General features: G+C 41.8%; 1 protein-coding gene across 3 annotated transcripts in view; it reads right to left on the reverse strand.

Annotated features, from left to right (window-relative positions):
• Nucleotides 1–24635, reverse strand: part of pax5 (paired box 5) — a 249624-nt gene that overhangs the window by 96526 nt on the left and 128463 nt on the right. For all 3 annotated transcript variants that reach the window (XM_033017875.1, XM_033017876.1, XM_033017874.1), the window contains exon 7: nt 1263–1386. In XM_033017875.1, coding sequence (XP_032873766.1) covers nt 1263–1386 — 124 coding nt within the window. The remainder of the gene's footprint in view (nt 1–1262; nt 1387–24635) is intronic.

Raw genomic sequence — 24635 nt, forward strand, 5'->3', positions numbered from 1 at the left:
GGACAGGCCCGTTAGGAAGGACGTGTTGACATTGGAGAGGGTCCAGAGGAGGTTTACGAGAATGGTCCTGGGGATGATTGGGTTAACATATGATGAGCGTTTGATAACTCTGGGCCTGAACGCGCTGGAGTTTAAAAGGATGAGGGAGGACATCGTTGAAACTTAATGAATAGTAAAAGGCCTGGATAGAGTGGATGTGGAGAAGATGTTTCCACTAGTGGGAGAGTCTAGAACCAGAGGGCACAGCCTCAGAATGAAAGGGCGTACCTTTAGAAAGGAAATGAGGAGGAATTTATTTAGTCAGAGAGTGGTGAATCTGTGGAATTCTTTGTCACAGATGGATGTGGAGGCCAAGTCAATGGGCATTTTTTAAGTGGAGATTGACCGACAGCACAGCGGTAGAGTTGCTGCCTTACAGCGCCAGAGACCAGGGTTCCATCCTAGCTACAGGTGCTTGTCTGTACGGAGTTTGTACGTTCTCCATGTGACCATGTGGGTTTTCTCCAAGAGCTCCTGTTTCCTCCCACATTCTACATACGTACAGGTTTGCAGGTTTCTTGCTTTGGTTAAAAAAATATTGCAAACTGTCCCAAGTGTGTAGGATCGTGCAAGTGTACGGGGATCGCTGGTCAATGCAGACTTGGTGGCCAAAGGGCCTGGTTCCGCGCTGTATCTCCAAACTAAACACTAAATTGTGTATGAAAATTCAATTGTGCAGGGGCATAAATAAAATAGCTAAGCGGGAGAATTTCTAAATAATTCTTCTTTCCACATTTCAAGGCTAAACCTCTTCCATGAATCACAGCCATACTGGAGATTTATCCTGGATTATCATAAAATCATCCCATCGCCTGGATAACCATAAAACCATAGCAGCCAGAGATATAATAATTTACAATACAAGAATGACTTTGTTCCTCGAGACACACAGTACGGGGATACAAGAATGGGGACAAAGGCTTGACACATGGATCAGGGCACATAACTTGTGACACACAGATAGTCTTGGGACATGAAACTTAAGGCAGACAGTTGGAGAGATGCAGTCTATGGGGGGGGGGGTGGGGGGGGGGGGATTGGATAGAATCCCTGTTCAGGAATGATCCTACTAAATGCATCAATTCGTCCAAAGGTTTGCATGGAGGACTGGCTACTAGTACCCTCAATATCTTTCTGAGAAAACCTAAAACATCTAAAAAAAAACATGCTGTGCAATCACTTGGCATCAAACCCAGATTTTTAGGAACACCAAATCCTCTTACCTGTAATAATTGGGTAAGATTGAGGTCCTGGGACACTGGCCCCCACATCAGCAGGATTTGCTAGACTTGACTTCATATCTTCCAGGCCCCCAGCTAGTGATGCCATGGCGGAATATTCTGCATTCTAGAAAGAGAAAGAAAGCTGGTTTGTAACTTCCCATGAGAGCATTTTGTTCTGCAATGTATTCAAATTATCACATTCCTAGTGATATTATTCACAGTATTTGGGTATTAAGTATCTGGATATGTTGCATCACTAGTAACCAAGAACCTGCTAACAAAATGAGGAAGAAATACAGGTTGATGTCAGCTCAAGAGCAGCATGGTAACATGGTACAGCATGGTAAAGGATCAGCCATCTAAAACCTGTGGCTCCAGGGGCAGCAGGTGCATTGGTGGTGAACGTCCAAAGCCATCTAGTTTCTGGAATGGTCACAACAGGGTTGATTAAACCAATGGAGTTTATTAAAGATGTAACCTTTAGGATAAAGGAGAAATTCTTGATGGGATTTAGCTGAATTTTCCAAAGATATGATAAAAGGTTGCTTGCTGTCTAAAATATGGGCTCATTTCAATGGTGGTATCAGATTAACATAGATGAAGAATTATTTAAAGGTCAAAGAAAAGAGACTAGAAATAAATGGTAAATCGGTACTCGTGAGGTACCAAATGGATTAGGAGTGGGCTCTCAGATATTCATGATTTATATTACATGAAAATGATGAAAAGACCATAAAACATTGAAATTCACTGATGACATGAGGCCAGGTGAACAGAGAGCCGTGTGAAGGATGCAGAGTCTGCAAAGAGACAGGCAGGTAAAGCAATTGGGCAAGTATTTGGCAAATCAAATACAATATGGGAAAGTGGGTCAAATACAATATGGGAAAGAGAAAGATGAGTAATTAGTAAATGTTGTGTACATACTCAGGACCCACAGATTGCAAACATGCAGCAATAGCAATTAGTAAGACTAATGCCACATTGGCCATCATCGAAAGATAGTTCAAGTCAGACAGGCATGAGTCATACAGCAGGGAAACAGGCCCTTCGGCCCTCCATGTGCATGTCCACCATCAGTTACCATCCTGCACCAGCCCATTTTCCAGTTCCCTACCCTGCAGCTTCTATGCCATGTTTCAGCTGCTCATCATCTGTCCTGTACCTTGTCACCAGGGCACACGTACAGTGATGCTGGCAATCTCAGGCTTGACAGAAGATCAATCCTGGTCTTGAAGGAGGCGGCGTGACCATCTCAGGTGTGTCCCTGCAGTTCACCATTGTCTAGAGAGGAGGTGCTGACGGTTTCAGGCTTATCCTGGCGTCTCAGCTTTGAGTTTGACGAGGCAGTGCTGGTGGTATCTGGGTTATCCTGGCGGCTCAAGTCTTTGACTCCCTGTATAGTCACTGTCCCTTGTTGTCTGTGGGCAGGAAGAGGCACTGGCATCTTAGGCTTTCCCGGACCCCTCAGTACTAACTTCAATGGAGGCCATGGCTGTCTAGGGATTCTTCCCAGCAGCCCAGTCTCAGCCACATGGTGGCATTGGTGATCACACATTTGTCCCAATCTTCCTCAAACCTGCAACAGGGAACACAGCGAGCAGGAAGGTGCCCCACTTCCTCCTCTGGCTGGAATGCGTGGCTTTTACAGGGAGTAGGCCGTCGCGGTTCAGGTGGCCAATCCAATGTCAGCTAATTGGACCCAGCTGCTACCAATGATGCTGGGGATTGGCCTCTCCTGGACGGTCAGCCAGTGATAGGGATCAGAGCGGCTTCTGAGGGAGGGGGAACTATCACAATATATAATAAATAACAAAGAACAGAATACCCAGCACTGATTCTGTATGGCACACCACTGGTTTTCAGCCTCCAACCTCCAAGAAACAACCTTCCACTACCACACCACTGCTATCCTCTGCCTCCTACTACTAAGCCAATTTTGTATCCAATTTGTCAATTCACCCTCGTGTGCTAACCAACTAAACCAGCCTACTACGTGGGACTGTAAAACCCCACGCTGCATTCCATGTAGACGTCTTAGCATCCTGTCCTTGTCAATCCATTCATCGCCTCTTCAAAAAACTCCATCTAATTTGTGAGGCATGATTCCTCACATATAAAGCTAATCAGTCCTTGTCTTTCCGAATGTAACTAAATCCTGTCCCTCAGAATCCTTTCCAATATCTTTACCAACACTAATGTAAGGCTCCCCACCCTGTAGTTCACCAGCTGACCTTCTTAAATAAACGCACAACATTTGATATTTGCTGGGAATATGACAGAAAATGAACTTGAGCATTACGAAATTGAATATCAGTGTAATCTAGAGGAACATGTTGTGCTCTTTTGTATCATGCTGGTTTGAAGGAAAAAGGAAACAGCTAAGCTTGGTCAGTGAACACCCAGGCAACCTGATGTGAACATAGGGAAAGTATTCACATAGTAAACCTCACAAACTGCGGCCATCATAAAACATTTAGCAGTCATGAAATAATTATAAGTGTAGTCACTGGCGCAACATAAGTCAACGGAATCTCGGAATCAAAATAAATCAATACTTAATCAATACACAATACCTATTTACCTGACTGTGAACTAATATCAGGCAGAAGCCCATCCAAGTGGCCTTAGATCATGCACCGTGTGAAATGCCTCTCTAGAATCATGAACAAAGATTTAGGTGAATAGGCTAAGATGTGGGAAATGCAGGAGAATGTAATGGAAGAGCTCCCTTCAGCCGATACCTTAAAAGTATGGATAAGTCAGCAGACAATTCTTTTACTTAAAGATGAAGATAGAAGATGAAGATTGTGTCTATCTTCAGTGTAAACCAGCATCTGCAGCTCCTTCTTACACTATTCTTTTACTTAGTTGATCTGTTCAAATTGTTAAGTATTGTGTTGGTGATTAATGATTGGCAGCTTTGGAAAATAATTGAGACAGCAGGTATTGTAGATGCTGGAATCTGGAACAAAACAAAACTATTGGAAAAAATACAGGAGTTCAGACAGCATCTGTGGAGGCAAAGGGACTGTCGAAGTTTTAGGTTGAGACCTTGCATCAGGACATAATGTTGAGGGCAGGTAGTCAGTATAAAGAGGATGTAGGGAGGATTGAGACAGGGGCTAGTAGATGATGGGCTGATGGATCCAGATAGGGAAAGGGAGAGTGTTGGTAGGTTGTAGGTGGAAATGTGAGAAAAGATCAAGGAAAAATAGGCAGGGAGCCAGATGAGAGAGGGGTGGGAAGGGTAGAGACAGAAGCTGGAAAATATGCAGATGGAACCAGATAGGAGAGGAGGATAAGAAAGGAGGGGAGAAGGAATCCAGGTAAATAGAAAGTGGACACAAAATGCTGGAGTAACTCAGCGGGGCAGGCAGCATCTCTGGAGAGAAGGAATGGGTGACGTTTCAGGTTGAGACCCTTTTTCTTCCTTCTCCCCAGAGGTGCTGCCTGCCCCGTTGAGTTACTCCAGCATTTTAAGTCTATCTTCGGTTTAAACAAGTATCTGCAGTTCCTTCCTACACATAAATAGAAAATGAGTGTCAGGCTGATGAAACCAAGTGGTAGAAGGACGGAAAAACTGAACAAAGGGTGAAAGAAACTGGATGGACTGATGGGAGTGGGAAAGGAACACAGGGGGAGTGGTTACCTAAAATTAGAACATTCAATATTCATGCCGTTAGGAAAATATTAGCCAATTTGATTTATTGGTTTTCAGGCACTGATGTTTTTTTTGCTTGGTTCTACACCTCCAATGACAAGGTGTAAGGCAATTAATAGGAATAGAGAGTATTTCAGCCCTTCATCAGTTCTAACTCATATGCTTACAATGTCGGAGACAAATAAAAAAACAGGTCAATTAGATAATAACTTGTTACTTGCACTAAAAGAAAAGAGCTAAGGTTCCTTTCCTGATCTTACCCTCAAAGTGGACTGGCAGATGCCACAATATGTTGACAGAAAAGGAATCAATGAGACATTTTGAAAGCCACCTGTGCTATTAAAGAGACAGGTACAGTTAAAGGGTGAGGCGAGAAACAATATTTTTTTTTCTTCAGGTAAACACAATAACTTCTGTCATATGCTGAGAGAATGGAGTGGCTGGGCTTGTATACTCTGGAGTTTAGAAGGATGTGAGGGAACCTTATTGAAACATATAAGATTATTAAGGGTTTGGACATGCTAGAGGCAGGAAACATGTTCCCGATGTTGGGGGAGTCCAGAACCACAGTTTAAGAATAAAGTGCCTGTCCATCTTTCATTACCTAATTCATGACCATTTTTACTTATGAACATTTTTCATCATGCTAGAAAAACGCCCCGACCTACTTGATGCCACGAGTACCTATGACTAGCATCACGACCTACCTACGACCTCGTGACGACCATGCCTCAAGTACGAGTCAAGGGCAAACTCGGCAGAGGTCGTGAATTAGAGCGGAGACAAGGAAACACTTTTTCACACAGAGAGTTATGAGTCTGTGGAATTCTCTGCCTCAGAGGGCAGTGGAGGCCAGTTCTCTGGATACTTTCAAGAGAGAGCTAGATAGGGCTCTTAAAGATAGCGGAGTCAGGGGATATGGGGAGAAGGCAGGAACGGGGTACTGATTAGGGATGATCAGCCATGATCACATTGAATGGCGGTGCTGGCTCAAAGGGCCGAATGGCCTACTCCTGCACCTATTGTTTATAACTTAGTCAATCACACCCTCTTTGAAAGAGCTGGGCAATTTTGTTCCCACCTATGGTTAATATCCTATAATCTTGCAATTCAATCATTTCTAAGATGATGTTTAATTACCTTTAAAACATTCCATTGAATATGTTTCCACGACCCACTTATGTAATATGTTCCAGACCATAACAACCCTAGATGCGATGAAATTTCCCCTTCAGTGCTTTTACCAATTATTTTAAACCTATGACCTTGGATTTCTGGCCCACTTGACAGAGAAAACATCTCTTCCTACTTGCCTTCCATGATTTGTAATACCTCTATTAGCATTCCCTGTTCTAAGGAGAATAACCTCAGTTCTCTAATTTCTCCCCATCACTGAAATCCCTCATCACTGGTATCACCCACATACATCTACATCATTCACACTCCAGAGCCTTGACATTAATCCTCAAGAGTGGTGCCAACAACTGATCTTAATGCCCCCATTTGGACTAATCCAGAGATGTATAAACTTAATTGTCAGTATCATTATCTGGAAATTTTCTAATAAAAATGGTTGATTTAAAATGAACCTGTTTGTGTTAGAAGCCTTGAACTGCACAATGAACCTCTTCAATTAAAAAACGTATTCACCACCTTCGTCATGCGTGCTGCTTTATCATTGTAAGGACTGGTAACTGTGTTCAAGACACTTCTGATCCTCCAAAGCTTTGCCTTGGAGGAAAAGGTTAAAAGATGCAGAGGTTTGAACAAGTAGGCATAGGAGGAGCTGAACAACTGCGATGGCATGGAGTTGGATGAGGAGCATGGGATGCACATTCTGCAAAAGTGACAAAATATTTCAGCTGCCTGAAGGCTTCCCCCTTGTACACCTCCATTTTACCCTGCCACTAGTGCTGATCACATCCTACCCTTTCACTAATGGAAAATAATTTCATGGAATAAATGTAGTGATCCTGAGTAGGATCTGGAGATATTAAAGGAGGAACGAGCCCAAAGATTTTGACAGGATCTGGAACTATCAAAGTGGGACAAGCTGCAAAGATCTTGCATTCTGCCCAAAGAGATTAAAGTAGATCAGAGTGCAGCAATCCTGAATGGGATCTCGAAATATGAAGAATGCAGTGTAAATATTTTAAATGGGATCTTGAGGTGTTAAAGGCCAATTCTACAGGATTCTGGGGTTACCAAAGGGTGCTTGAGTGCTGAACACTGATATCAAAGGAGGTTGCTGAAGGCTCCAAGAGTTATTTGCATATAATTTACATCTCAGCGCCCTCTTCAGGAACAATGAAGAACAGGCACCAAAAGGCTTCTGAGGAATTCAGCTTGTAGCCCATTGCAGGAAGAAGTAGAAGCAAATGTTTGGAGCCCATTCTCACACAACATCACATTCAATGTTTGTCCCCAAGTTAAAGCAGGGCAAAGCAAAATTATTCTATTGAATTTAAATTCCCCAGCTGTGAATCTGTAACTCATTGGTCAGTAGTAACCAGATTAAACCAAGAGAGTCAAGAATGTTTTATTATCATATGTCCCGAAACGGAACAATGTAATTCTTCCTTGCAGCAGCAGCAGCAGCATAACAACATTGTACGCAGGAGATAGCAAATCATTAGCGAATCATTTGCAATTTCTCCAACTAGAGGTAATCTTTTGCAGCGTACCGTTTGATCTTTACTGTTCATGATTACAAAATAAACCAAAGGTCACATTCTGAAACTGATAATAAATGTCACCCATTCCTTCTCTCCAGAGATGCTGCCTGTCCCGCTGAATGACTCCAGCATTTTGTGTCTATCTTTGGTTTAAACCAGCATCTGCAGTTCCTTCCGACATAATAAATCTGCTCTTACATATTATCAGCTAGAAGGCAATGTTCACAACTAACCCATTTCTAACAAACCATTCTAAATTTGTTTCACTGTTTATACTTACAGGTTATGTTCTGACAGGATTTTGATCTGCTAGTTATGTTCAATAAGTGATTTACACAACAAATTCCAGAAAACATTATGCCAATAAATTAATGGCAGTGGCTAAAATAGCTGCATAATGAGTAAGGTTGTTCATAATGGAAATTCTCATCAAATGCAACAAACAATTGATTTCTCTTGTTATAAAATTAATGGGAGCCTGTAGATTTAAAGCAAGAACCTATACTTCATTCTTGTTCAAATCAGATATCTAAATATTTTATACACATTTTCATATAAGTGTTTCTGGCACGTCCCTTCGTGCTAACTCCTGCTTGTAGCTCACAGTGGAAGGGCCTCTGGGGACAAAGCTTAGATTTTCATGTCAAACATCTCCACATTCAAGTGAAGCCTCAAGAAGCTATTGTCAAATTATGATCAGCCGGAGTCACATGTCAAATCACCCCTGCGCCACCACTAGTTTCACTTTTAAAAATCATTGAAATGTTTACCTCAACTTTATCTTTGCTGTCTTCAATTGTTTAAATCAATCCGGGGGGAAACAGGGCTGGTTATTGAAATTCTGGGGTCTATGCATCTATTTGCACAAATAATGTAGAACAGTACAGTGTTTGAACATGCCTTTTGGTCCACAATGCCTGTGCTGAAATTGATGCCATGATAAACTAATCTCATCTGTCTGCACATGATCCATATCCTTCTATCCCTAGCACGCGCCTATCTAAAAGCCTCTTAAACACCACTATCGTATCTGCTTCAACCACCATCCCTGGCATTGGGTGTCCCAGGCACCCATCACCCTCTATCTAAAAATCTTACCGCACACATCTCCTTTAAACTTGCCTCCCTCACCTTAAAACTAGGCTTCGACCTGTTAAAAAGATTCTGACTGTCTACCCTCTCTATGCATCTCATAATTTTATAAACTTCTATCAAGCCTCCCCTCAACGTCCGGCATGCAATAGGCAATAGGCAATAGGCAATATGTGCAGGAGAAGGCCATTTGGCCCTTCGAGCCAGCATTGTTATTCAATGTGATCACGGCTGATCATCCACAATCAGTACCCCGTTCCTGCCTTCTCCCTATATACCCTGATTCCGCTATCTTCAAGAGCCCTATCTAGCTCTTTCTTGAAAGTATCCAGAGAACCGGCCTCCACCGCCCTCTAAGGCAGAGAATTCCACAGACTCACAACTCTCTGTGTGAAAAAGTGTTTCCTCATTTCCGTTCTAAATGGCTTACCCCTTATTTTAAACTTATTCCTAATTCCAGAGAAAACAATCCAAGTTTGTCCCACCTCTCCTTGCAGCTAATACCCTCTAATCCAGACAGCATTCTGGTGAACCTCTAGACCCTCTGCAATCACTGGTCCTTTGGCTGCCTCGGGTGGAAGCTATTGATCGCATCCCATACTCCAGTGTGATAAAAGAAGAGCTACTGCACATCCAGCAATAACAAGTTATTAGAATGGTACAGGCTGAACAGATTGCAAAAGGAAACGTTTCCACATGGGAAGCAACACTCAACCTTATCAGAAACACGCCCTCCACTTGTTACAGTGGGGTCCTGTACATCAGAACCAATCATCGCCCTATTTTGCAAGACTGAAATGCTGCTACCCTATAATATATTTAGATTAAAATGTAGGAAAGCCAAGGGCATTTAACTCAACCATTCATCTATTGCTGTGAACTAAATTCCCACACAGTAGAAGATGCCACAGACCCAGAGCAGCAACAAATCCACCTCCATCCACCCCACCGTTCTCCCAAAAGCTCAGTTGTATGTACAGGCCGTAAATAGATTGAGGATCCATTGCTGATGAGCACCTGTAACCTACTCTCCTTGGATTGACTTGCTTTAATATCTGGCCTCTCTTTCGTGAAATCCAAAAGACCTGGTTTGCTTCAGCCTAAGAATAGCGCGCTGGCCTCGTCTTGTGAGCTATCTCTGCACCCATCGCCCACAGAAACCAACAAACGAAATGGTGGAATACTCATCAACATTCATTGCCTCTCCCTCCATTTATCTCCTTAGCAAAATTGTTCAACAACAAGCTCATTAAAGAAATATATAATTGCAATTTCAGCCGAAAATCCAAAGCGAATCTTCCTTGGAGGGGCAGGGGGAGAGGTTTGGGGAGAGAACAGACACGTTGGGAGCAGATAGGCACAAAATGCTGGAGTAACTCAGCATCACAGAGACAGGCCACTTGGCCCGACTCCACCATTTAACATGATCGTGGCTGATCTGACTGTAACCTCAACTCTGCATTTGCGTCTGTTCCATGTAGAGGCTTGGGTTGGAATCACTTCATTGGAGCCACTGACTGATTAATCAAGCTCGTTAGTGCAGATTACAAAATGTGTGCAGTGGTGTCAGGGCAGAGATTATTCCACAGGGTGGCCGAGCTCGATCAGCAGCCGGCTTCGTACCCGCCAAACTCATCACACAGGTGACTGCAGGCTGACCCTGGCCTGTGCAATTTATACCAATCTCTGCTCCCTGATGTGTGAGCTAGGTGATTTACTGCCACACTGTCCAACTGCACGATACACTCTCCGAGAGGTATGTCTATATAACCCTTATGTCAAGATCACAGCATAATAATCTCCGGTATTTATCTGTGGCAACCAATAGAGAAATCAGCTGAAACTAAAGGACACACACCAATATATTGTCTGCTTAAGGGCAATGGAGCAGAAAAAAAAGTATTTCTTGTTCTCTCTCTCTCTCTCTTTCTCTCTCTCTGAAGTCTTCTAAGTCCAAAGCCAGTATTTATTTCTTCTTTTATTCTCCGTTTTATAAACAGCTGCATTTATTTCTGTAGCCTTCTCCCTTTCTTTTCTCATTTCCATCTCTGTGTAATGCCGACATGTAAATGTCTGAAAATAGCAGCGGTAATTGAAGATTATGAAGTATGACCAGGTTTTGACAGGCCACTAAGGAAGATGGATTATCCTCATTTTTCTGTAAATTCTGTCAATTTTGGAATTCATAAGCTATCAACATTGATACAAATGTGACTCCCCAGCTGCGTAAGGGATGACGTGCAACTTATCCTGGAGTTTATTGGTTTCCAATCCCCTTTGAAATCTTGCCAATTTATTTCTGATAAAACTGAGCAAATTTCTTGTAAACTGATTCAAATGGGCCTCGGCAAAGGAATATATTCCCTCTTATTTACCTCTCACTGCTTTACAAGATGGCTATCTGCACCTCTTTGTAAGATGAATTTCCACAGGACAATCACAGTCTAGTTGCAGCAATTGTTTTGCCTTTTCCGTTCCCATTTTCCTATTACTGGGAGTAAATACTGCTGGGACTGTTTAATAGCCCACTGCAGCCCATACCAATAACAGATGAGGTTTAATCGTCCAACACAAAAATTATTTAGCCTCAGTAAGGACATTCAATGTCATTTGCATAATGACATTTGCATCTCACACACCAAACATGGTTGCACATAAACTAGTCGTAGGACCATAAATAATAATAAATCGCAATGCCTGTGTTCTCCTCGCAGTAATAGGAGCTGCCCTTGTAGAAATTATTTCATTGGGAAATAGGGCTATAACTCTGAAGACATGTAACCCAGTTTTCAACTGAATTCAACATCACAAGCTACAACCTTCAGGTTTTATCTCCTAGTATTAATCAATCTATCAGAATAAATATGAAATACAAATTTGAAGCATAACGTTTTAAAATTCTGTACTGTATGGAATGCAGAGAATCTCAATTGAGGCTTTAGAAATGTGCAGTTATTTTAATAATCGGATCATTTTCTGATGTAATAAAGGAGTTACAAATGACTTTGGGTGCACTTCCAAATAAAAATCCAGAGCAGGAGCTGTTAACATTCCCCATCGTTCTCACCTTGCTGGTAGCTGTCCCGAGTCCTGAAGAGGTCAGCTTTAGGTTGCAATCATATGCATGATGAGTCTGTCATTTCTGCAATAATTGCTTTTTGAAAGGGGCCTACCTGTGATAAACTAACACCCCCAGCCGCTTGTCAGGGAGAAATGTGTACCCGTGCAGCACCACCCCCACTACAACAACCTCTTTATTTCCAGACTCCAAGGAGGTCTACAAGCTACTTGAAAATATATTGCCACTACCAGACATCAGGGCACGTCGTGTATATTTTGTTGATGAAATAGCCACACATCTATGTTCCGAACAGAAATCTGATTATTCCCCCTGAAAAACCTTTGTGTATGAGAGGGAAAGCTCTTTGAAAATGGATGTACTTAATTTCTGCAGGAGACGATAAATCAGTTACTTTATTTCCTTACCACGGAATGCTTTATAATGCCACAGATGTACAGCACCCATCTTTGACTTTCTGAAGAATCTGAGAACAATGATCAGCTTGTCTACTCTCAAATAGCCTAAACACCAGGATTGTGCAGAGTTGACAATGTGCCCTTACCACAATTTAATTTTGTATTAAAATAAATTATTTTTTAAGTGTTTTTAGACTTGAAGAGATTACCTTTCACATCTCAAAGGGATTTTGAAATGTTGAATTAGATTTGATTGCTGCAGGAATGTAATCAATTACAATCCTTAGGAAGGTGTTTTGTGTTGAGGACAACTTTCCTCATCCGTGACCAGCGCTGGGCTAAAGATTCCGCGTGCCCTCTGAACGCAAACATGGTAAATCGTGCCTGCTTTCATCACTCCACTGGAGCCGAGCTGCCCCAACACCCACTCTGGATTTCCAGGCCTTTTCATTTTGTTTAGGTATTGATCTTTTGGCAGCAATGGGCTGGGTAATTAGCCAGAAATTAGGGTTTCTATTACACAGGGATGACTGGCCCAGCTGATTTATTACCTGAATAATTTACTGTGATTGAAAAGAAATTAAAATGAACTCCATTTGACAACTGTGTGATTTTATGGTTTTAGTGAAGAGTCAGAAACCAAATTAATAGCCTCATGTTGTTTAATAGTCTGCTGAAGGTAAATATGGGACAGACCTTCCTCCTGCACGCCATTCTGAATGCTCTGGTGCAAGGGTTAGATTTCTACCTTACTAAATAAATCTACCTCTCATTCAACAAGATTCAAAGATGGTATTAGCTGGCAGATAAAGTCCTAGTCAGATGATAACCGCTGCCCATATTCTAACATTAATCCTGAGAAATATGGACAGATGATACAAACCCAGGAATTATAGCAAATAAGTATATGGACAATGCATTTGAAAAGTCCCAACTGTTCAGAAGATTATAGGCAAGGAGATGGTAAATATCTGACAAATGTGTAATGAAGGAATACATTAGATGGATCAATGAAACAGCAACATAAACTGTTTTGTCAGGCAGACCGCTAGAGATAAATAAATATAAAATATAAAAGTATTAACATTGGAAATATATTTTACCCCTACACACATCATCGTTATGTGATACACGTACACTGAAAGGTACTAAACTTACACATTTAACTAATTGGATGGGGATAATGATACCAGAAGAGGACAGCTCAGAGCGCTGAGGCACGCAGGCATAAATGGAGAATCAGATAAAGCGGCTTGCCTCTCACAGTACAAGACGCAAACTAAAGGATATACACATTAGGTCGAGAATATGTACTCAACAACAGAAATATAAAGGAGGTAAATGTACATATAAATCATTAATGGAATTAATTGTAGATAAAGAAAATAGATCAATGGATATAGATACACAAAAATATAAAATTAGTGGATTGACACACATGACAAATAACAATGATAAGAGATCGGCAAAAAGACATATCTTGTAGAAAGACGTATAGATTAACCTGATAATATAAAATTGGATTTTCAATTATATCATTCAATAATTGGTTCTTAACAAGGCATTTGTCTCATGCTACAGCTGGGAGGAGGAGTTCAATTAAACCCAATGCAGGTGGATGACTTTAAGTTTAAATGAAACTGAAGGCAGAGGCCATTGGTGATAGCAAACAAGCAGCTCATGGTCGGTGCACAAAATGTTTGCACAATAAGTGATTGTTACTGCAGCTTTGCAGATTGTCCTGGCAACTCGGTCCAACAATCCATTTTAAAACCAAGTCGATACTATATTCTGCATTTTCCACACAGTTATGTATCAAAATGTTTTGGAAGCAAATGATCGAAACTGAAAATACAAATTGATGCACCCTGGTGATGAATTGTGTGGAATGGTTTGTTACATGTTCTACACTCCAAGGCGGAAAGTCAGTAGATGACAGGGAAGAGGTGTTAGTTTTAATGGTGGTGCAAAACAAGCAGCAGCGGTTCGGTTGCCAATATTGGCCCAAAGGACGTTTATCCACAGAAGTGTAATATGGCTATCGAATCCAACACCTTTATGTGTTTGTTGAAATAACATCCCATACATTAACTGTTGATCCCATTCCAATTGCTCCAATATAAGCACACCCAATGGTACCACATACCCAATGTATATTTTCTGACCAATGTTCTGCATTGGCACTGCTCATGAATTGGGTTTTAACATAGATGGATTTCTTCTCTACAATTTGTGTTTTGTTTGATTTCAAAGGGATTCCTCAGTGAATATATGATAAATCACACTGCAAGATCTATTATTGCCCAAAGCCTGGGATACAGGCAGACCGATAGGGATACAGATCTCAAATTCACATGTGGTCACCAAGATTTTAGTACTCAAAGCAGGAGCTCTTAAAGGCAACAAGGCATTGATTTCTGCCAGCTGAAGGTATGCTAATATTCTTATGAATTAGTATCAATTCCATATTTTGATATCTTAAACTTTTTTTTAACCTGTTCATTGAAATTGTGTTTGTTGAATTTGTTAATGCTGGATTGTATTGTTCATCCCTACTTCGTTCTAAACTGAGCAATCAGGAGCCAACTCATGAGTGCCCCTGAAGATGTGCACAGACCAGATAAGGGGAGATTTCCATCCCCAACAGACATTAGTCAACCTGATGGAGGATTTTACATCAACCTGCTGGTTTCATTGTCCATGCATCAACATAAGCTTTTTATTCCTAGTTTAATTTAGATTTTGTTTAGAGATACACCGCGGAAACAGGCCCTTCAGCCCACCAAGACCACACCGACAAGTGATCCCCGCACATTACCTCTATCTTACACAAACTAGGGACAGTTTACATTTATACCAAACCCGTACATCTTTGGAGTGTGGGAGGAAACCGAAGAACTCGGAAAGAACCCACACAGTGACAGGGAGAAGGTACAAACTCCATATAGTTAGCACCTGTGATTGGGTTCAAATCTGGGTCTGAAAGGCAGTAACTCTACCACTGTGCCAATGTTCATTTATTTAATTAAGTGAATTTAAATTCTCCAACTGCCATGATGGGCTTCAAGTTTACATTTTAGGATTAGGCCTCTGGATTCCAGTCCAATAATTTCACCACTGAACCACTAGTGATTAAAGAGAACAACAATGGAGGGATTACTGCCTATATGGGTCATATCCTGGAGAAACACGCCAGCCAACATGGCAGATCACTGGTCACTGAGATTGGACGCTGGGCTGAGGAAAAAGTTCACACTTATGCTGCTTCTCTGGTTTTACTGATAAGTAAAGGGAGGTTGGGATAGATGTGTGGAAAAGAATAAAGGCTCTGCAGAAATTTTACTACAAGCTCCTTATTCTTGGCCTTTTCTTTGAGCAAGTACTATTTCAAGAATGTTCTTTAAAAAGAAAAGCTGACTTACAATTTTCCAATTCTGTTGTGAATGATAGTGATTTATTTAGCAGATTTAAGTTATCATGAGGTCAAATTATAGCATAAACTGAGAACATGCTCCAATGTTACTATATGAAGATCACTCTGTTGGTCTTTTTCTATTTTTTTTAATGCAGATATTAAACCATTCATTTGAAGTACATGAAGTGTCCCGGCACTGGGATGAAATTTTGCACCATCTTGACCATTTATCACTAAACTGCTAACTCACTCTAACCGATTTAAACACAGCCGAAATATTGTATATTTGACCTGGAATAGACTGCAAATGTTTAGTAATCAAACAATATTTTCACTGAAAACGTTTCAATATTTGTGTTGCCCTGCAGCTCATGAGAACAGCATTTTTTAAATCAGTTTACTAATTTAAAGAAAAACATTGAAAATACCGAGTCAATGGGATATTACATGAGTTGTGCTGCAACTCTAATAAGGCTAGTGAACAAAAAGATATTTTGAGTGTAGAACCCTCCCAGATTAAAAGAAGAGAAGGGAATTATTATATTGCAGAAGAGACTAATATAGTTTACGCTTCGAGTCTGAACGGAAGGTAACAGGACATAAAAGGCAAAAAACATGTTCAGCTAAGGAAGGCCTCCAAGATTAACTGTAAAGTGGATATATACCAGCCATGGGAATGAGAGTCTGGACTGCAACTCATAACAGGATTAGCTGTAAAATGAGCAATCCGTTCATTTAAATGGAAATAAAAGTAAAATAATTGACCTCGTATTATGGTTTGTAATCCTCCTCTATACACATTTTTGAACCTATAGTACAGCAAGTATCCATGTACAGAACTAACTATCCTGCTGCTCTGCTCTCTGGATAAGAATAGTTCTTGCAGGCTACATATTGGATCAACTGATTATAGCTCAAATCAAAACAAAATAAATGAGGTGAGTTGCAGAATTTCTCTCAGTGATTTTCTTTCGTGGTTATCAATGCCATGCCTTGAGCAAGAAAAGAGAAAAGGCAGAACAATCAATTGGGCAATCGATACAGACAGATAATCAAGCTTGAGGGATGAAGCCGAGTTCACCGACAATGAACACTTCCTTCAGTTTCAATACTTTTAATAAAATAAAGGAAAGCAACAACTTGCTAAAAATCAATCAATCCAAAGAATCTTTCAGCTTTTCAGTTTCTTGATCATACCATACAGTCATCATTTTATTGTCCTATCACTAACAAGGATTAAGGATTTGAGCACATAATCCAAGCTGACACTGCACTGAAGGAGTGCCACCCTGTCAGAAGTGTCAGATGAGAGATTAACCTGAAACTTTGTCTATCCTCTTGGGCTGACATAATATTCCCTGTTTTGAAGAAGAAAGGAGCTCACTCCATATTGTCTTGGGTGACATTTATCCTCTAACCACAAAATGTTAAAATAGATTAGGTGAAGTTATCTTACTATTGCTTGTGGGATCATACTGTGTGCAAATTGTCAGCTACGTTCCTAAAAATGAAGCAAGGTCTATGAAAGGCAGGTCATTGGTTGTAAAGTGCTTTGAGATGTCCTGATAATGTGAAATGCTCTACATAGGCACGTCTATCTTCTCTCATCACACTGTGCAATGACCTGCATCTTCCTACTCCTCGTTGAACCTGTGTCAGTCGTCTCGCTTGATAGCAACGTTCAAGTGAGGAATATGCCGTGCCACCAGGCGACAGACTGTGGTGGATTAACATTCTGCTGTTGCCGGCCTGTCCATGGATGCCCAATACAAGGTTACCAAGTAATCAGTGTCTTTTTTCGAAGCTTTATTGTACAGTCGCATGGATCAATTTACTATTCATTCACTATCAAATTACTGTCCCAACATCCGTGACTTAATTAAAACCCTCTTCACATTTTACTTAAATTATATTGGAATAAAATCAGTATCTCGCTGCTGCTCAGTCATACCAATCTCTATTGTACAACCAGGCTTAACTCACACAAGTACAATTTCCTTTCTGAGTAACACTATCATTTCAACATATATCACCATCACACCCTCCTCTCACTGTACACTCAAGGCATCATCTTATTACACAATCCCACTCTTACAGTACTGTATCATCTCACAATAGGCACCTTACAGTGTAAGTTTTATTTTAATGATATAATCCCTGGCATCATCTGACTATATTACAATAATTTACATTTATGGAACACCATTATCGTGGTAAAATTGTCCTAGATGTTTCATAAAATGTGTTAGCAAATAAAAGCTGCAGCAGAGCCACAAAACGAGATAGCAGGACAGATAATTAAAGCATCAAGGTACATTTTGAGGTGCACCTTAGAAGTAGGAAGGTAAAATGTAAAGGTTGTTTCAGAGAGGGAGTACACCAACTGTTTCCAGGCTAATCCCTTTGGAGATGATACTCTCATAACTGGGGAATGACTTATCGAAGCAGTGTCAACCGAGAGACGCAGGCGGTGGCAGGAACTGATCGAGTCTACAAACATGACATGGCAGCAGGAATGCCTGGAAGACGATAAGGATATTAGGAAACGACTACACAAAACCTCAACCCCGATATGATCACAGCAGACCAAGTTGCTCATCAGCTCCTTGTGAACATTCCCAGACCACCACCCTGGTAGAGCTAAGACAACAGAAGATCAACCAGGGGATACTAACCTCAACAGACCCTTCACCATGGGTGAACTCCTCCTTGGCATCAAAGTAATGAAGAACAACAAAGCAGCTGGACGATGACATTCTATGTGAACAAGTCAAACACTTAGGACCAGCCGCCAAACAGTGGCTTCTTGACCTATTCAACAGTTGTCTCAGAACCAACAAGCTACCAAAGATGTGGAGACGAGCAAAGATAGAGGCTATACTGAAGCCTGGAAAAGATCCAACCAACCCATCTCCCTACTCTGTCACACATACTAATTATTTGAGAGGCTGATCTTGAATCGCCTGGACCCCATCACGGACCAGCAACCATCAAAACCTGTGCAAAAGCTATCCAAGATCACAAAGGATGCAAATCTGACAGCTCTGATCCAAAACATGCTGGAGAATAGACGCTTCTTTGTAGACCTCAGGGGTGATCGCAGACAAAAGAATGGGCTTCCTCAAGGCAGTGTTCTTGCCCCTCTGCTTTTTAACATTTACACCAACAACCAACCCACCCATCCAAGCACCAGGAGCTTCCTGTATGCTAATGACCTTTGTATCGCATCTCATTGACAGTCCTACGCAGAACTTGAGAAGTCCCTCACTGAAGCTTTAGACGGCCTTACCAAATATTATGACCCAAATTATTTACGGGCAAACCAAGACAAAACACAAATTAGTGCCTTCCACCTCAAGAACCGTGATGCGAACCGCAAATTAACTGTTCACTGGTATGGGAAGAGTCTAGCCTACTCAGCCAAACCCACATACCTAGGAGTTACTGTGGACCGCACCCTAAGCTATAAAGACCACTTTATCAAGACAAAAGCAAAGATAAGAGCCAGAAACAACATCCTGAGCAAGCTGGCCAACTCTAAATGGGGATCAGATAGAAACATAGAAACATAGAAAATAGGTGCAGGAGTAGGCCATTCGGCCCTTCGAGCCTGCACCGCCATTCAATATAATCATGGCTGATCATCCAACTCAGTATCCTGTACCTGCCTTCGCTCCATACCCCCTGATCCCTTTAGCCACAAGGGCCACATCTAACTCCCTCTTAAATATAGCCAATGAACTGGCCTCAACTACCTTCTGCGGGCGAGAATTCCAGAGATTCACCACTCTCTGTGTGAAAAAAGTTTTCCTCATCTCGGTCCTAAAAGATTTCCCCCTTATCCTTAAACTGTGACCTCTTGTTCTGGACTTCCACAACATCGGGAACAATCTTCCTGCATCTAGCCTGTCCAACCCCTTAAGAATTTTGTAAGTTTCTATAAGATCCCCCCTCAATCTTCTAAATTCTAGCGAGTACAAACCGAGTCTATCCAGTCTTTCTTCATATGAAAGTCCTGACATCCCAGGAATCAGTCTGGTGAACCTTCTCTATACTCCCTCTATAGCAAGAATGTCTTTCCTCAGATTAGGAGACCAAAACTGTACGCAATACTCCAGGTGTGGTCTCACCAAGACCCTGTACAACTGCAGTAGAACCTCCCTGCTCCTATACTCAAATCCTTTTGCTATGAATGCTAACATACCATTTGCCTTCTTCACTGCCTGCTGCACCTGCATGCCTACTTTTAATGACTGGTGTACCATGACACCCAGGTCTCGTTGCATCTCCCCCTTTCTTAATTGGCCACCATTCAGATAATAGTCTACTTTCCTGTTTTTGCCACCAAAGTGGATAACCTCACATTTATCCACATTATACTGCATCTGCCATGCATTTGCCCACTCACCCAGCCTTTCCAAGTCACCTTGCAGCCTCCTAGCATCCTACTCACAGCTAACACTGCCCCCCAGCTTCGTGTCATCCGCAAACTTGGAGATGTTGCATTCAATTCCCTCGTCCAAATCATTAATATATATCGTAAATAGCTGGGGTCCCAGAACTGAGCCTTGCGGTACCCCACTAGTCACTACCTGCCATTGTGAAAAGGCCCTGTTTACTCCTACTCTTTGCTTCCTGTCTGCCAGCCAGTTCTCTTTCCACATCAATACTGAACCCCCAATACCATGTGCTTTAAGTTTGTATACTAATCTCTTATGTGGGACCTTGTCGAAAGCCTTCTGAAAGTCCAGATATAACACATCCACTGGTTCTCCCTTATCCACTCTACTAGTTACATCCTCGAAAAATTCTATAAGATTCGTCAGACATGATTTACCCTTCATAAATCCATGCTGACTTTGTCCAATGATTTCACCACTTTCCAAATGTGCTGCTATCCCATCTTTAATAACTGATTCTAGCAGTTTCCCCACTACCGACGTTAGACTAACTGGTCTGTAATTCCCCGTTTTCTCTCTCCCTCTCTTTTTAAAAAGTGGTGTTACATTAGCTACCCTCCAATCCTCAGGAACTACTCCAGAATCTAAAGAGTTTTGAAAAATTATCACTAATGCATCCACTATTTCTGGGGCTACTTCCTTAAGTACTCTGGGATGCAGCCTATCTGGCCCTGGGGATTTATCAGCATTTAATCCATTCAATTTACCTAACACCATTTCCCGGCTAACCTGGATTTCACTCAGTTCCTCCATCTCATTTGACCCCCGGTCCCCTGCTATTCCGGGCAGATTATTTATGTCTTCCTTAGTGAAGACAGAACCAAAGTAGTTATTCAATTGGTCTGCCATGTCCTTGTTCCCCATGATCAATTCACCCGTTTCTGACTGCAAGGGACCAACATTTGTTTAAACTAATCTTTTTCTCTTCACATATCTATAAAAGCTTTTGCAGTCAGTTTTTATGTTCCCTGCCAGTTTTCTTTCATAATCTATTTTCCCTTTCCTAATTAAGCCCTTTGTCCTCCTCTGCTGGTCTCTGAATTTCTCCCAGTCCTCTGGTAGGCTGCTTTTTCTGGCTAATTTGTACGCTTCATCTTTTGTTTTGATACTATCCCGGATTTCCCTTGTTATCCATGGATGCACTACCTTCCCTGATTTATTTTTTTGCCAAACTGGGATGAACAATTGTTGTAGTTCATCCATGCAGTCTTTAAATGCCTTCCATTGCATATCCACCGTCAACCCATTAAGAATCAATCGCCAGTCTATCTTGGCCAATTCACGTCTCATACCCTCAAAGTTACCTTTCTTTAAGTTCAGGACCCTTGTTTCTGAATTAACGATGTCACTCTCCATCCTAATGAAGAACTCAACCATATTATGGTCACTCTTGCCCAAGGGGCCACGCACAACAAGACTGCTAACTAACCCTTCCTCATTACTCAATACCCAGTCTAGAATAGCCTGCTCTCTCGTTGGTTCCTCTACATGTTGGTTTAGAAAACTATCCCGCATACATTCCAAGAAATCCACTTCCTCAGCACCCTTGCCAATTTGATTCACCCAATCTATATGTAGTTTGAAGTCACCCATTATAACTGTTTTACCTTTGTTGCACGCATTTCTAATTTCCTGTTTGATGCCATCCCCAACTCCACTACTACTGTTAGGTGGCCTGTACACAACTCCCACTAGCGTTTTCTGCCCCTTAGTGTTTCGCAGCTCTACCCATATCGATTCCACATCCTCAAAGCTAATGTCCTTCCTTTCTATTGCGTTAATCTGCTCTCTAACCAGCAACGCTACCCCACCTCCTTTCCCTTTCTGTCTATCCCTCCTGAATATTGAATATCCCTGGATGTTTAGCTCCCAGCTTTGGTCACCCTGGAGCCATGTCTCCGTGATCCCAACTATATCATAGTCATTAATAGCTATCTGCACATTCAACTCATCCACCTTATTACGAATGCTCCTTGCATTGAGACACAAAGCCTTCAGGCTTGTTTTTACAACACTCTTACCCCTTATACTAGTATGCTGAAAAGTGGCCCTTTTTGATTTTTGCCCTGGATTTGTCGGCCTGCCACTTTTACTTTTCACCTTGCTACCTGTTGCTTCTACCCTCATTTTACACCCCTCTGTCTCTACGCTCACACATTTAAGAAACCCTTTCCCTTTAATTCATATTTAAGGTCATATTTACAAGATAGGAACTATTTTGTTTCCATTGGCGACTTTGTATCAGAACCAACCAACGTGACGTGTGGAGTACCGCAAGGTTCGATCTTAGGGCCCTCTTTATTCAACATCTACATGCTCCCACTAGGGCAAATCATGCGATATAATAATATTGACCACCACTGCTATGCCGATGACACTCAAATCTATGTAGCGCTATCACCAAATGACTATCGCCCCATAGATCTGTTGTGCCAGTGCATTGAGCAAGTCAAAGACTGGATGTGCCAAAATTTTCTCCAACTAAATAAGGACAAAACGGAGATAATTGTTTTTGGTGCTAAAAAAGAAAGGCTTAAAGTAACCCAACACCTTCACTCTCTGTCCCTGAAAACTTCAAACAAAGCCAGAAATCTTGGGGTCATTATGGATTCAGATTTAAATTTCGACAGTCACATCAAATCAGTAACAAAATCGGCCTACTATCACCTCAAAAACATAGCAAGATTAAGAGGACTCATGTCAGCTCAAGATTTAGAAAAACTTGTACATGCCTTTATTAATAGTAGGCTAGATTATTGCAATGGTCTCCTTGCAGGTCTTCCAAAAAAAACTGTCAGGCAGCTACAGCTTGTTCAGAACGCTGTTGCTAGAGTTCTAACAAAGACCAAAAAATTTGAGCATATTACACCAATTCTTAAATCCTTACATTGGCTCCCTGTATGTCAGAGAATTGATTTTAAAATCCTGCTGCTCACCTATAAATCACTACATGGTTTAGGGCCAAAGTATATCACTGACATGCTTCCACTATATAAGCCTTCTAGACCGCTAAGAACTTCTGAAACCAATCTGCTAGTGATTCCCAGAGTAAATACAAAACATGGGAAAGCAGGATTTAGTTACTATGCAACAAATAGCTGGAATAAACTTCCTGAAGATTTAAGACTTGCCTCAACTTTGACCACTTTTAAAACAAGACTGAAAACTTTTATGTTTACTTTAGCTTTCAGCTAAATCTTAACTACATTGCACTTTTAACTTTTGCACTTTTTATAATGCATTTTTAATTTTGCTTTTCTTTTCTTTTAGTTCTTCTATTTTATTTCATTTTATTATTTCATTTATTGTATGACATGTTTTTATGTGAAGCACTTTGAGTCTGCCTCGTGTATGAAATGTGCTATATAAATAAAGTTGCCTTGCCTTGCCTTGCCTAATTCCATCCTCCACTATCCCATTCGACACCCCACCCCCCTTATTCAGTTTAAAACCACCCGTGTAGCAGTGGCAAACCTGCCTGCCAGAATGCTGGTCCCACACCTGTTAAGATGCAATCCGTCCCTTTTGTACAGTTCCCCCTTACCCCAAAACAGATCCCAGTGATCTAAGAATCTAAATCCCTGCCCCGTGCACCAGTTCCTCAGCCACACGTTCAGGTCCCGTATCTCCCTGTTCCTGCTCTCGCCAGCACAAGGAATTGGAAGCAAACCGGAGATAACAATCCTGGAGGTCCTGCTTTTCAGCATTTTTCCGAGCTCTCTAAAGTCACGCTGCAGAATATTCATCTCCTTCTTTCCGACATCGTTTGTGCCGACATGCACTACCACTTCCGGATGTTCACCTTTGCCCTTGAGGATTTTCTGCACTCTGTCCGTGACATCCTGGATCCTGGCACCAGGAAGGCAGCACACCATCCTCGCATCCCGTCTGTTGCCGCAGAAACCCCTGTCCGTACCTCTCACAATGGAGTCTCCCACTACAATGGCGTTGCCTGCCTTAGGCCTTTTTGGTTTTGGCTCAACAGCCCTATTCGCATCGCAAGCCAGTCCGCCGCTCAGTGTAAACACGTCTTCTGTCCCGACAGCTTCTAAGTGGGTGAACCTGTTCACAAGAGGTACAACACCCGGGGAAGTTGGCATTCCATGCTTCCCTCCCTTTCTCACTGTCTCCCACCTTCTCTCTTCCAGTACCTTAGGTGTAACAATCTTACTGTAGGACTTGTCGAGGAACGACTCCGTTTCTCGGAGTGCAGGAATATCCGGGGTACTGCCCTTGCACTATGCTATTCAGCAGCCTAATATGCCTGCCCTGTCTGGGGACGTTCTTCACACGCCAAGAAGTTGGATCCGGTGCTAAATGCAGCGTGCAGAACCATCTCTGGTTGCTTCAAACCCACACGAGTTGATGACCTGTACCTGCTGATTGCACCCCCTCTAATCAGAAGAGCAGTATCCTCAAAAGTGGAAGGCACCAAGCAGGAGGATGACCCTCGTCACCCACTCTTCCAACATGTCCAGGCAGCAAAGAGGTGAAAATCCAGAAATAGCTTCCCACATGCAGTTCAACCCCTGAATAATAACCCCTGCACCTGTAGGATAGATGCTTGTGTGACACACCTACAATCAAAAC

The sequence above is a fragment of the Amblyraja radiata genome, chromosome 3 (genome assembly GCF_010909765.2).
Source record: "Amblyraja radiata isolate CabotCenter1 chromosome 3, sAmbRad1.1.pri, whole genome shotgun sequence".
Lineage (NCBI taxonomy): Eukaryota > Metazoa > Chordata > Chondrichthyes > Rajiformes > Rajidae > Amblyraja > Amblyraja radiata.